The 14,790-nt window shown below is 39.0% G+C and overlaps 1 protein-coding gene across 1 annotated transcript in view; it reads left to right on the forward strand.

The window, feature by feature from the left end:
• CCDC171 (coiled-coil domain containing 171) overlaps positions 1–14,790 on the forward strand; it is a 146,006-nt gene that overhangs the window by 24,030 nt on the left and 107,186 nt on the right. The window contains exons 8-10 of the mRNA XM_064641049.1: positions 2,304–2,396; positions 3,681–3,841; positions 11,400–11,538. Coding sequence (XP_064497119.1) covers positions 2,304–2,396; positions 3,681–3,841; positions 11,400–11,538 — 393 coding nt within the window. The remainder of the gene's footprint in view (positions 1–2,303; positions 2,397–3,680; positions 3,842–11,399; positions 11,539–14,790) is intronic.

Raw genomic sequence — 14,790 nt, forward strand, 5'->3', positions numbered from 1 at the left:
GAGGTAGTTTGCTGATTCTTCACTAGGGGCAAAGCAGATTAGGATGTTTAGAAGGAATAGAGCCTAGACAATATTGAGAGTCTTAAGCAAGTTTTTTTTGAAAGAGTCACAGAATGAGTAAGGTTGGAAGGGATCAGACAGTTCTTGAATATCTCCAGTGAGGGAGACTCCACAACCTCTCTGGACAATCTGTTCCAGTGCATGGTCACCCTCACAGGAAAGAACTTCTTTCTTGTGTTCAGGTGGAACTTCGTGTGCATCAGTTTTTGCCCATTGCTTCTTGTCCTGTTGCTCAGCACTGCTGAGAAGAGCCTGGCTCCATCCTCTTGACACCCTCCATTCAGATACTTGTACACACTGATGAGGTCCTCTCTCAGTTGTCTCTTCTCAAGGCTGAACAGACCCAGCTCCCTCAGCCTTTCCTCATAAGAGAGATGCTTCAATCTCTTATTCATCTTTGTGGCCCTCTGCTGGGCTTGCTCCAGGAGCTCCATGTCTCTTGTACCGAGGAGCCCAGAACTGGACACAGCACTGCAGATGTGGCCTCACCAGGGCTGAGTAGAGGGGCAGGATCACCTCTGGTGACCTGCTGGCAATGCTCTTCCTAAGGATCCCATTGGTCTTCTTGGCCACCAGGGCACACTGCTGGCTCATGGACAGATTGTTGTCCACCAGGACCCCCAGGTCCTTCTCTGCAGAGCTGCTCCCCAGCAGGTCAGCCCCCAGACTGTGTTGGTGCCTGGGGTTATTCTGTCCCAGGTACAGGACCCTGCACTTGCCTTTGTTGGTTTTCAGGCAGTTCTCTACCCGTCTCTCCAACCTGTTGAGGTCCTTCTGAAGGGCACCACAGCCCTCTGGGCTTCGTGTCATCAGTGAACTTGCTGAGGAGGCATCTGCCCCTTCATCCAAGTCACTGATGGAGAAGTTAAACAATAATGGGCCCAGCATTGAACCATGAGGGACAGTGTTGGTTACAGGCCTTGAGCCTCTGGTCAAAACCCTCTGGGATCTGCCATTCTGATGATTCTTAGTCCACCTCACTGTCCACTCATCCAGCCCCCTTTTCCAGAGTTTGCGTTATGATGATGTCATGGGAGACTGTCAAAAGCCTTGCTGAAGTCCAGGGGAATGGCATTCAGTGCTTTTCCCTCATCCATCCAGCCAGTTGCACCATTGTAGAAGGCATTCAGGTTGCTTAAGCACGATTTCCCTTTCCTAAATCCATGCTGACTACTCCGGTCACTTTCTTGTCCTCCGTGTGGACAGACATGGCCTCTAGAATGAAGCACTCAATCATCATTCCAGGGATTGAGGTGAGGCTGACTGACAGGTAGTTCCCAGGGCCCTCCTTCTTCCTCTTTTTGAAGACTGGGGTGACATTCTTATTTATGAGAATAATCTTAGCGTTATGAAAGTACAGTGGGAGTATTTGTGCAGGATTTGTGCATTTTTTTATTGTGTTAAGCAGATAAAACTCATGGCAGGAGGCAAAGTTTAAGCCTTTTGACAGACCTTACTACGGAGTAGGTTTGGTAAGCTCTTATGCTGTTGCTGATCTTCTCTTTAACAGGTCTTCCATGGATATCAGTTTCAAAAGTATTCCCTTTTTTTGTGTATGTGATTATACAAAGTTTAATTTATTGCCAGGAGCTTTTATTTTAAGATCTGCTAATGTTTCTCTTCTTTTAAATGTACAACATGATGTCTCACATACTTACTAATTTGTTTTACTTTTCCAAAATCAATAACTTAGTGCTTTAAAACATTACAGAGTTCAGAAATTTTTGTTGTAGGGAAACTGTGACTAGTCTAGAGCTGCAAAACACTCTGTTCTGGGCACCTTAATTGGAAATCAGGTGCCAGAGCCAACATACTTTTGAAGAATCTTCTCTGTGCTTCGTATCTCATTTATGAAATTTTAAATGCTTGATTGATGCATCATTGTATTTTGGAACATACAGAGTGTGGTTATGTTACCTGAGGTGAGCAAATAGTAAGGGAATAGGTAGAATATTTAACTTGATCTTTCCACTTGCTGAACCTGGCTGCAGTTTTCTTGATTATAAAAAATGCAGCAATAACATAATGCTACATCAATTTATTTACCTAAATAGAAAATATTAATTTCATATTCTATATATGTAAAAATTATTTATATATGTATTTTTTGGTATGGGTTTTCACAGTGCCAAAGTGCAAGCAGTTCAAATGTATCAGGTTGCTGTATGAATGAGCAGAATTGAGCAGACTTTGTCATGTTAACATCTCTCTGGACTTAAATATCCTCAAAATGGTACTTTTAGGCAGCTGCAGTGAGAACAAAGGAACTGGAAGAAAGCATTGAAGCAGAGAGAGCAGCACATTTAGAATCCAATTTCACTTCAAAGATCATCCAGGTAAACTTTTTGGTAAATATTTTGTTCAAGTTTACAGTAAAACAGTTGAAGTTTTGAAGGTACAGTGCTCCAAAAATGTTAAGACCATTTACTTGCTCCAGTGAAAACACTGAATAGATTTTTTGCAATAAGAGTCAGAATTGTAAAGGCTAATGTATAAAAGGAGAGAATAGAAGAATATCTGCTTTTCAGGGAACTTTAAAGTTATTAGAATAAATAATAAAATACGTCAGATTCGTAAGTTTGAGAATTCCCACTAGCATTTAAACAGTGAGGGAAAAGGCAATGTTTCACAATAGTTAAGCACTATACTACTGTTTAAATATCCTGCCCTGTATCTTTTGAATGGGCACTTAGAGCAATTTGGACATAGAGTGCATACATCTGGCTTCTTTAGGAGTGTGAGTTATATAATTACTCAGAGTACATTTGAGCCTCAAAGTTATGATATCTAGACTTACCAGTAAAGATGGATTAAATGAATAAATGTAGTATATATACTACATATTAAGTTCTTGTATTAAACTGTATCACACAGTGTCTAACCCAATAAAGCAATTATGGTTTATTTAAAAACTTTTTTGAGAAAGATAAATGGTGATTGCTTAGTACTAACAAGCCCTTCACAATGGACTTTTGAAAAATTAAGCAAAAAAAAAAAGGAATTTTGGTATATTTTTCTTCTATTTCTGAGTAACAAAAATAGGTATTGCCATTATTCTGTCAGTTATTTTCTCATTTTCATGATTTTCTGTATTTATAGGCACTTAAATTTTAAAAGTGATGATTCAACTAGTAGAAAAGATTTAGTTTCTTTTATTTCCTCTCCATTTTTGCAACATACAAAGCAACTGGGAGGATAACATTCTTAAAATGAGAGACCTGTCATTTATGGGTGAATAACTGATGAATTTTTCTTCCTTGTTTGTATACATGAACAAGCTCAAAGTGTGCTTTATTCTGAGAGGAAGTGTAGCCCTTACTGTTAGTCCCACACTTTCATGTCTATTTAAAAAACAGAATTCTACTGGAAAAATTCAGGAAAATGGGAAAAGCCAGACACTTCCAAATGAGAACAGAAGGTACTTTTGGTTAGCATATCTATTTGTCTCGGTTTTGAACTTTATGTATTCCTACATTTTTACACATGTTCAAAGTTTTTATGTGTGTATAGGCTTCTATGTAGAATTAATAGAATATAGACTCCTGTAAAGCAAAACAGTCCAGCATTAAAGATCGTAATCTTTCCTAACTTGCTTTAATTGCTTTCTTATCACTTGGTAGTTAAGAATTCAAGAACTTGAAGAAGCTGTGCATGTGGAAAAATACAGACGAGCTGAAGCTCTTTCAGATTTAGAAATGATCAGGAAAGAGTTCAAAGAGTTAGAAAATGCATATGAGAGAGAAAAACACAATGCCCAGGAGAACTTGGAAAAACTCAATGAGTAAGTTTCCTTTTAAATTCTTTGTAAAATAGCAGTAGGCAGCTTGATTACCAATTATAGTTTACATTTTGTGTAGTGTTCAGTCAGTATAAAACAACAGAATCTGATGTAATTTCCCAAACCAAACCGAGGTTCAGAACCTGATGTTCCAATAAGAATAGGTCCATGTCAGTAAGCATACATAGTATAGATTGGTAAATAAAGTAACTGATCTGTTACTGATTATTTGCCGAAGCAAAAATGTTGAAAATGATAGTTACAATAGGGTCCTGTCTCCTGTATGTTTGGTAGGAGTGTGGGAAAGCACATGTGGCAGGGTTGGAACGGATCTTTTTTCTTCTGTATAAACTTACATTATTATGAAAATACTATTTTTCAGTGAGCTAGATGAATCTTTCGGAGTCCTGCCTAGAAGTTGTGTGTAATTTATAGTGGATTATCTTCATTTTCAGCTTTTGAATGATGGTGGGAAGTTTTAACTAGGTAACAAAACTAGAAAAAGGAATTAAGTGTATGAGAGCAGATGAAATTACATGGGATTCCTTTATACTCAGCACAATCTGCTGTGTCTGTGGTATTAGATGGTTTCTGGAAGAACGGCTTTGCTATATTCCCCTGGCAGATATAGGATGCACTGTACTGAGTCTTATTCCTTGGCTGAACCAAGTTTATATTGGGGTGAGAAAATGTCAGTAAGAAGAATGGTGTTGGAAGACACAGAACTGAGGAGTTGGTGAAATAAAGATAGCAATTGGTTAAATTTAGGGAAAGAGGGAGTTTAAGAAGACATAAAGTGGGTGGAATACAGTAGGGGTGTGGGAAGAGACTCAAGCTAGTAGAATGGGTTGGAAACGACAGAGTTGGCATCTCTTTCAATCTAGGATTATGCGGGTCTGTACACAATGGTATTTATGGTGACTTATTCATAAGAACAGTAGTGGAGAAAAAAGAAACTGGTTTCCCTACAAAAAAGGAAGTTTGTGGCCTGAGAGAGTCTTTCTATCCTCATGCTTACAGAGATGTTTTTAGTTACATAGTTGAAACGTGCTGTATTATAAACACCTTAAAGCTCTTCATTAAAATAAGATCAAAAGAGGTCTGAATATAAGATTGTGCATTTAGGTAAACCAGAGTGAAAGTGAAAACTTTTTTCTCAAAGAAAAAGAAATAGTTTTTGGGAAAATGTATGAAATACATTATGATAGTAATCTAAAGTGATGCTTCAGGAAGACTGCAGTCTTCACAGGTGGGAAACCGAGTATGTGTATTTCAAGATTCTCTATTGTCCTGAAATAATGTCAGTTAATTAAACTGTAATCTTATCCTGCCTGGTTGTTTTTGCTTTGAGCTTGAGTTTTCTGTCAGCAAATATATGACACTAAACTGATACCAAATTCTTTGCCTTTTCTTGAACTGGAGAAGGCCTATACCATTGACTTGACATTTTATTCCTTTTTGGTTGCTTGGTTTTAAAAAAGCTCCTTTGTGTTCAAAACAGCCGTTTTCAGAGGAATGGCTGTTGCATCACTAGTTTTACTGGCTACTTTTACAGGCTGCTTTCCACTGTCTGAGTTTTTCTGGTAGCTAACTTCCTATTCTTACACAGAATATGGACTATTGTTCTTTTTTTCTTTTTGTTATAGTTTTTTTTTAGTTTTTAGTCTGGTCTTGTGGGTTTTTTCTTTTTCTGGTAGGTTTCCATATTTACATGGTACAGAAAATATGAAAAAATTGATGTTACAGAAGTTTTCTTGAACTACATTCTTCCTGTGTTTGTTCTTGAACCACTTCTTCACTTCTTCCAAGGTTCATCTATGTATTTGAGGTTAGATTAGCCAAATTCATCATCCTCAAGTGAAACATGGAGCTTCTTTAGGTTTTTTTTTGTCTAATGCTTGTTAAGATGGAGTAGTTTTCAGTCTAGAAAAAAAATTGTCGTCTTTTCAACATGACTGCCATAGCATCACTTTCTTTAGTAAATCAGGGAGCTGTTAGTGTGAATATGTTCTGAAAATCAAGAGATGATTACAGAGATAAAGTATAAGCTAATTAGCAGCATTTTTAATAGTAGCTTAAACATCTGTTGAGGAATTTTCCAAACCATTTCCAAAACCAAGATTTGTTTTTTAAATTTTAAAATCTGTTTTTTAACTTTTTTAGTTAAAAACTGTGAACATCCATAAGTAGTAATTTTCCAATTAAGTCTTTGAGAAACTCTTAAAGATATTTTTCTGTATTAGATTATTCAGACCAATGTAAGGATAATGGTTAGATATTGAATTGCATTGTGCATTCAATAATGTTTTGTTCCTTGTGAGAATATTTTATCTACATGTATAAAGCTATTTCTTTGAGAACTGAAGGGATTTATTTCTAGGATATTTTTAATGCACAAAAGTTATACTTTTGAAAAATGCGAAGAAATCTTAAACAAAAACCTTACCCTCAGAAAAGAAAAAGAGAGGATTTTTTTAGGCTCTTGATATGGTTTGAAGCTGGCTCCCTGCCAAGTCTCCAAACCTTACCACAAGAAGTCCCATCCTTGCCCAAACCTCAGGGAGAAGAGGGAGAAAAACAACCAAGAAAAACCGAAACGAGAGAGAGAGCTAAAGCAACATATATATATATAAATATATTTACACTTATGTTACAGTTATATACAATTGAAATATATATACAATTTCACAAGGGAAAGGGAAGGGGGAAGGGAAAAGGAACAAAACCAAAATAATATATATATATATATATATATATATATCCTGATTAGTAGCCCAATATCTAGCAACTAGAAGAGTTAGCAAAGAAATATCTCACTACTCTCCTTGGGACAACCGAGAGTCGCTCTGGAACGATCACCAGCAGCCTCCGTCTCCCAAGGTCGACAAGGCCTTACCAGGCCTCGCTCCCCAACACACAGACTCAACAGCAGGGAACCTGCACCTCCAAGCCGCCGGAAGGAAAGAGAGCGAAGGCCTCTCCTCCTTTCTTCTTATACCCTGGCTTATGTAAAAATTGTAGGGAATACTGAGTAAATCTGGACCCTTCCTTGGTTACAAACTGGTCACCAAGGAAGGCCTAGACCAAACTACCACAGCACTGTATTTCATTGTTTGGAATTCCTGCACAAAATACTTGAATAGGTGTATTTTTTGTGGCTAAGACTATGAAATACAGTTTTTACAATTATGATAGCATTTGCCATAGAAGTGTCAATATTACTGCTTACAGAGAAGTAAATACTTGTGTTTCTAAAATACAACATGAACCTTAAAAAACCTTGCCTTCTTCCTCTAAAGAGGATGATTATGTTCAACGTTTCTTTGCCCTATCTTAGGGAGGTTTTTGGTATAAAACAGAATTTATGCCTACTTGGAGCAACTGTTCTGTGTTAACTGGGTATGAGAACAAATGTTGCCTAATATCCAAACAGTACTTTTCACTACTTGCAATCATGTGTTGATTCAGGCAATTATTCCTAGTGACTTTTGCCAACTGAGTTTTTGAGAGCAAATTGTCCTTTGTAATTTCAGAGAATGCAAACACAGTTAAAACACAATTAAAACAGTAACTGGTTTTGTTAACAGAACTTGAAGAAGCATGAACAGTCTATCCTTAAAATTTTGTTAGTCCAGGCACCTAGATTTCCAGACCTCTTTAAAGATAGGTAGTGAAGGTCAAGCTTTCTCTGAGGTGGACATTAATCTGCTCAGTTCTCTTGAGGTAATTATGTGGGGTGGGCATGTACTGACTCATCAGTTTCCTGTGCCCTTATTATTCTTTGAAGCATACAAGTCTCAGTAACGCTGGTGAATATCAGTGATTGCTTTCACCAGACACCTTCAGAGAGAATACAAGAGCCTTTGATCTACTTACCTTTGAAGGCTCTGGTCCTTGGACTTCAGACAATGTCAGGATCTTGGCTTTTCCTTTTAAGCCATAGTTTGGCATCCAAACATATTTTCTCTTTTTCTAGAAGAGTTGCACGAATTTGTCTTTAAGCCTTAGCCAAATAAAAGTATTAGAAACTTTCATTTGTTGTGCTAGAACACTTGTGTATCTCTTTAGCTGGACTTGATGTACGTAAATAATACCAAAGTTGGAAGCTTTGTAATGCTATGAGAATTTATTTTCTCAGAAAAAAAGTTAGTTGTGATAACTGAAACCAAGCAAACGGGCTTTTCTGGGTTGCATAATTTTTTCTTTTCTCACAAAAAAAGATAATCGTAATAACTAAAACCAAACTAACAGGCTTTTCTGGGTTGTATAATTTATTAATTAGCTCTGAACCCAGTAGCACTATTTAAATTGGAAGCAACATGGGATTTGGGTCGCTGTGTGAATTAACTTTTCAAGAAAAGTGAGAGCATGACATAAAATAATTTGGAGCTGCTTTTGCTGTTTTTCCAAAAGCTGTGAGAGTAGAAGCTATTTTGGGGGGCTGAAACAGGCAAGTTCTAGAAGAACAAGAAGTAACCATCTACAGCTAATTCCAAAAATCAGCCAGGCTGATGCAGAAGCACATAGGTATTTGGAGGACTATATGAAACAATCCTTCAGCTAAAAAGACACATTGATCTATAAGGAATAAATCAGAGTCAGAAAGTGACAATACTGATTCAAAAGCTTCAAAGTTGGAAGGACCTTGAGCCTGTTGTGTTACTTTCAGTTCTAGTGAGACAGGAGTGATAGGAGAAGAGAAAAGGAATGAGTGAGACCTGGGTGTTTCTACTGCTGAGAGTTACATCAAGGATTAGTTGAGGTTGAAAGGAATTGCAGAAGATCTGTAGTCCAACTTGCTGCTCAAACGAGGATTAGTTATGAGATCAGACTGCTCAGGGTTTCATCCAGTTAGGTCTTGAAAACCTGGAGAATGGAGGTGACACAACCTCTCTGGGAACCTGTTCCACTGTTTAATTGTCATTATGTTGGAAAATGTTTCTCCTTGGCTGAACCACTTTGGATTCTGTTCTTGTTCTGTAGCCAAACATTGCTGTGAAGTGACTGGCTGCATCATCTTGATAATCTCCTTTTAGGTATTGGGGGGCCTGTTACAAACCCCGAAGTTATCCCCTCTCTGGGTGGAACATACCAAGTTCCCTCAGTTCTTACATGTATTTCAGCCCCCGAGTATGGTGATGGATATCTCCTTAGCCCGCTCCAGCTTTTCTCCTGTGTTAGGGGGAATATGTGTAGTTAAAACTGGTCATTGGCCTAGACATGCTATAATGAGTACCAAATAAAAGGTGATTACTCACTTCCCTTGATCTGGCTACGCTACTATTAATACAGCCCAGGTTGCTGTTAGCTCTCTCTACTTGTATGCCATGCTGCTGATTTGTGGCTGTGTACCATGGTTACCATGCCCTTTTTGAGCATAGCTGCTCCCCAGCCAGTTACCAGCCACATCACTTTAGGGGGCTCTTGCTTCCTAAATTCAGGTCTTTGCACTTGTCATTGTTGAATCTCAGAAGGTTCATGCTGTCTTGTTCTTTCTCAATGTCTAGAGAACAGCAGCTCTTCTGTTGAGTGTATCAATTGTATTGTGTCATGATCTACTTACACCCAGTTCACTGTTATCCGCAGGCTCTGTGAGATTGCCCTCTTGGCCTAATTCAGGTGATGAATGAAGCTGTTAAACAGATTGTAATACAGACTCTACAGTATGGCACCTCTTACCGGCTACTACCATCTGAGCTTCATCATCAAATAATTTTTTATCAGTGTTGTAGTTCACATATCTACACTGAAGTTCTAACTTAGCTATAAAAATACTCTGTGAGAAAGTGCTAAAATCCTTGCTATAGGAATCTGCTTGCTCTCCTTTTGTCTATAGATCTGGTCATTTTATCATGGAATATAACTGGGTTGGCCAGACATGATTAAACCTTTGTAAATCCTCCCTGTGTTCCCAATCACCTTTGTTTCTTTCATGAGCCCAGAAAATTGTTACCAAAGGACTTGCTTCATAACCTTCCAGGGACTGAAATGAAGCAAACTGGTTTATAGTTCCTTGGCTTCTCCTTTTGCCCTTTGCCGAATGTCTGTGTGACATTTGCCTTTCTCCATTTGCCATGGACCTCCCCCAATTTTTGACTTTTCACAGCGATCATGAGCAATCTCACTGTGACATTGGCCACCTTTGTCAGAACCTTTGAGTGTAGGTGAACTGGCCTTTTCAATTTCTATGGGTTAGGCTCTCACAAGTTATCCCAAACTCAATCCTCACCTACTGCTAGCAATTATTATCCTTTTTGAGCCCTTTTACTGATTGTAAAGGCTTGGGAGGAGACCTTGTCAGGGAAGACTGAGGCAAGAAAGGCATTGAGTGTAGTAACCTTCTCTCTCTGCTGTTGATTAATTAGCTGTTTGTCTAGAAGCCTGTCCATGTTTTCTTTCCTACCTTAACAGAGTGGTAAAATCTCTTCTAGTTGTCTTTGTCATCTTTTGCAAAAATTAATTCTAGGTGACTTTTCTGATACCAGCCCTACATACTCAGGCAGTCCTTCTAAATTTTTCCTTCGATTCCTGTCCCTGGCTGTGTGCTGTATACAATGTTGTTTGGCCTTGTAGTTTTCTCATGAGTTGCCTTTTTTATCCATGCCAGGCTTTCTGTATCATTTGTTTTCCTGAGTACCAGGAGGACTGATACAAACAAGAGCTGTTCGAAAATTTGGATACGCTGCTTTTGAAGTCATGCCATTCTGAGAGGAATTGTCATGGTTTAGGAATGGTATTTCCCAATTTAGTGTTCCCACTGAAACACTCCAAACCACATGCCCCTGCCCACCCCCAGCGGGCTGAAGAGAAGAATTGGAGGCACAAAACATAAAGATCACAGGTTGAGATAAGAACAATTTACTGGAAACAGCAATGAAATAAGACAACAAACTGTAACAGCAGCAAGTACTAATGACAGAGTGTACCGGAAAAAAAAAAAAGTGAATGATTCATATGGAATTGCTCACTGTGGAAGCCCATGACCATACCGTACCATTCCCTCTGCCAGGGAAGGGAGCCCTTCCCTGTTTCTGGAAGATGAGGTGAGGTGATATAGGATAGCCTTCAGGTCCTAGCCATGCCCCCTCCTGGCTACTGCAAAAATTAACCCTGTTGTGGCCAGAACCAGGGCAAGAATATAGTGCAGTACATGGGAACTTTAGAAGCAAGCTTTGTACTTGAAATCAGGGTTGAAGATGCAAGATGTGATATGGTCTTTCTGAAGAGAACTAGAGCGTTAATTGAAATATGATGACTTCTGTTTATTATGTGTAATTTGGAAGCTATATCCAAATGATCAAATTAATTAATGACTGGAAGTCTAACGCAAGCCTTGATACTGGAAAAGAATGTAACCATAATTGAAAAGTCTTTCTTAGAAGGAATATGTAAGTTTCTTCAGTTAAAGAAAAAATAAGGCAAGCAGCTTCAGAAGCCATATGATACATAAATCAGGTGATAACCTAATATGTGTGATACTCGTAGATTATCTTTTAAAAGTATACAGTATACTTGACAAAAATATTTTTGATAAAAATGTTCTAATGTTCAAACTTTTCAGATTAGAAAGAGAGTGTTTCGCCTCAAACAATGAAATGAAAGAAGTCATTGAGGAAAAGAAGGTGGTAATTAAAGACCTCTCTGAGAGACTAGGGAATACTGAAAGAACCTGCAGAGAATTAGAGGAGGAGCTTGCAACGGTAAGACAAAAAGCCTGTGGCACTCCTTGTTTGGGGTTTTTTAAACATACTGTGAACATAATCTGCATTTACTGTGCTGAGCTGTGGAATAAATCTGCCTTTGTGTTACTCTGATTTCATTTATGTTACTTTGTTTTGTAAAACATGAGTAAATATAGCTAATACACTGGAGAAGCCAATTCAAAAATGCTCATTAAGTGATACACTGTGTACTTAACTGAACAGTTATTTGCAGAAAACAATTATTTTGAAAGTATGGCTATGAGTGTAACTTGTGCTTGCATGCCTAATGAAGAGGGCAGTTTGTAGGTATGGATTATGATTTCGTGCAAAGAATATTCCATCTTTCTACCCAGGCTTTTTTCTCTGAAGCTTGATTAGCTACCATTGTAGGCTTGTTTACTTTTATTTCACACAGTTTTAGTGCAAGCATTTGACTGCAAAAATTGTTTGAAAACGGCTTGTTTGAAGGTGACAAAACAGAGGGATTTTTTTGTTTAGTTCTTTTTTGGTTTGGTTTGGTGTGCATTTGGCATTTTGGATGTATCTTACAGGTTTATTTTCTGAAATCTTTTTCCTTTTATATGACCGGCTGGGGCCTTTCCATGGTCTCTATCCACCTCAACTTTGTATTACAAGTTTTGCCATCCTGTTTTATAGCAGTAGGATCAAAGGAAAAATTTTACGATGTCTTCATTAAAGATGCAAATGAAGGGACTGAGTGCACCTTCAGCAAATTTGCAGATGACACCAAGCTGAAAGGTGCAGTTGACACACCTGAAGGACGGGATACCATCCAGAGGTACCTGGACAAGCTCAAGAAGTGGGCCCATGGAAATCTCATGAGGTTCAACAAGATCAAGTGCGAGGTGCTGCACCTGGGTCAGGGCAAGCCCCAGTATGTACAGGTTGGGGGATGGACTGATTGAGGACAGCCCTACTGAGAAGGCCTTGGGGGTGCTGTTGGATGAGAGGCTGAACATGAGCCAGCAATGTGAGCTCCCAGCCTAGAAAGCCAGTTGTATCCTGGGCTGCATCAAAAGCAGCATGGCCAGCAAGTCGAGGGAGGTGATTCTGCCCCTCTGCTCTGGTCTGGTGAGACCCTGCCTGGAGTGCTGCATCCAGCTCTGGGGTCCTCAGCACAGGAAGGACATTGATCTGTTGGAGCGAGTCCAGAGGAGGCCACCAAGATGATTAGAGGGATGGAGCACTTCTGCTATGAGGAAAGGCTGAGAGAATTGGGCTTATTTAGCCTGGAGAAGAGAAGGCTTCAGGGTGACCTAATTGCGGCCTTCCAGTACCTGAAAGGAAGAACAGAAGATGGAAAGAGACTTTTTACAGGTCATGTAGTGATAGGACATGGGGGAATTATTCCAAACTGAAAGAAGGTTTAGATGAGATATTAGGAAAACATTCTTTACTGTGAGGGTGGTGAGGCACTGGAGCAGGTTGTTTTCACAACAGAGAAGTTGTGGATGATTCCTGAAAGTGTTCAAGGCCAAGTTGGATGGGGCTCTGAGTTTAGTGGAAGGTGTTGCTGTTCACAGAGAGGTATTAGAACTAGATGATCTTTAAGGTTCCTTCCAACTCAGGCCATTCTATGATTGTATGAGCTAGGAAACCTTTTCTCTTTTCATTGTGTAGTATCATTTGCGGTATTTCTATACATAGCCAATGTAAACTTGCAAATTTCTCCTCTTCCTTTCCCTTGGAGCTGTGAGTATAGAAGGTAATCATGGTCTGTTCCCTGCTACTGACAGGCATTGTGCTAATCAGTGAGTAGGAGCAGAGACCTGCATCAGAGAGTGTAAGACCCCAGGCCCCGAGCTGTGAGCTCACCAAGGGGTTTTACTTTAAAAATATGCAATGCTCCAACAATATCCACCCTCTGGAATATTGGAAGAACCCTTGGTTCTTTTAACACTTTAAGAGAGAGTGCAAAGGAGAAAAGCCACATATGTTTTCTCGGGAGGTACTTTGCTGGTAAACTTTAGGAAATAAGAGATCTTGGCGAAAGTTTAGAGGGTAACATACAATCAAATTAAAGCATTCCACAAAGCATTGACTTAGCACATGCTAATACATATAACTTAGCCAAATCCAACCCATTTGCTCTCAAGTTACCTAAAATATCAAGAAAGGAGATTAAGAGAAGTAGCAGTAAAGAAAGAGAGAGAAAAAGAGAAAATTTATAGCTACCACCAGGGTCCTGTGAAAGTTCAGCTCCCATGTGTCCAGGTGGCCTGTATTTGCTTTGGCCCCCGTGGCCACACCCCCCCGCCAAGTGGGACTCCTGCTGTTCCAGCCCATGTGGAGCTGGGTTAAAGGCTCTGGAGTGTGATGTGGGAAGTGCTCCTGGTGTCCAGTGACTGACAGCTACTCTGGGGCTGCCCAAGGAGGCTTCAAGGGGCTGGGGTGTGGGACAGGGCATCACCTCACCTTCATGAAATTCAGTCTTACCCCTTCTTCCCCACACACACACTTGAGTTGGTTTGAGCCAATACTTAATATAATAAACCAATGTCTCACAGAGAGTCTTCAGATTTGTTGGTATCTTCTCTTCAGTTGATGGACTTATTCCATACATTGTCTTAGTGTTTGCCACTTTCCAGGTAGATTGGTAATAAATAAATTGAAGAAAAATAAAATGTAAGAACCCTTTTTCTTTTGGGAGAACAAAGCTTCTTCAGTGCAAGCATTAAAGTGTTAAAGACATTTGCTGCCCTAAGTCAACTGGGAAAAATCATTTTATCAGGAAAAAAGGAATAAAAACAAGAATTTCTTAGTAAAGTGTGTTAAACCTGACAAGAATTCAGGACAGAATTCTGTTCATGTTCAAGGTTTCTGGTAATGGCAACAGTATTAAGTGGTATATTCAAAATGGACATTATGTTATTGAAAGGTAAAAGCAAAACAGATTGTCCCACTTGAAAGAAATGCCATGTTCATAGAGCCTGTTGTTTTAATTGTTTTACTGGAATGATTTTAAACCACAAGACTGTCTTGAACAGGTAATAAAAATACTTATTTTCTGAGGAGTTCTATTAGTGGTCCATGTGGGATTAGATTTTTATCACCTTGGGCGACTTTATATATTTCCTGAAGACTTTTGTATTTATTTGGGAAGCAGGAGTGCCTGTGTGTGGTCTTGTTTACTCAGTCTGGACAGCTTTTTTGTTGTTTTGCTTCCCAAAATCAAAAAGCAGAAGGCTATAGCAAAAATTAATTCAGTATACTGTTATTAGGCTTCCC

Source organism: Pseudopipra pipra, chromosome Z (genome assembly GCF_036250125.1).
Source record: "Pseudopipra pipra isolate bDixPip1 chromosome Z, bDixPip1.hap1, whole genome shotgun sequence".
Classification (NCBI taxonomy): Eukaryota; Metazoa; Chordata; class Aves; order Passeriformes; family Pipridae; genus Pseudopipra; species Pseudopipra pipra.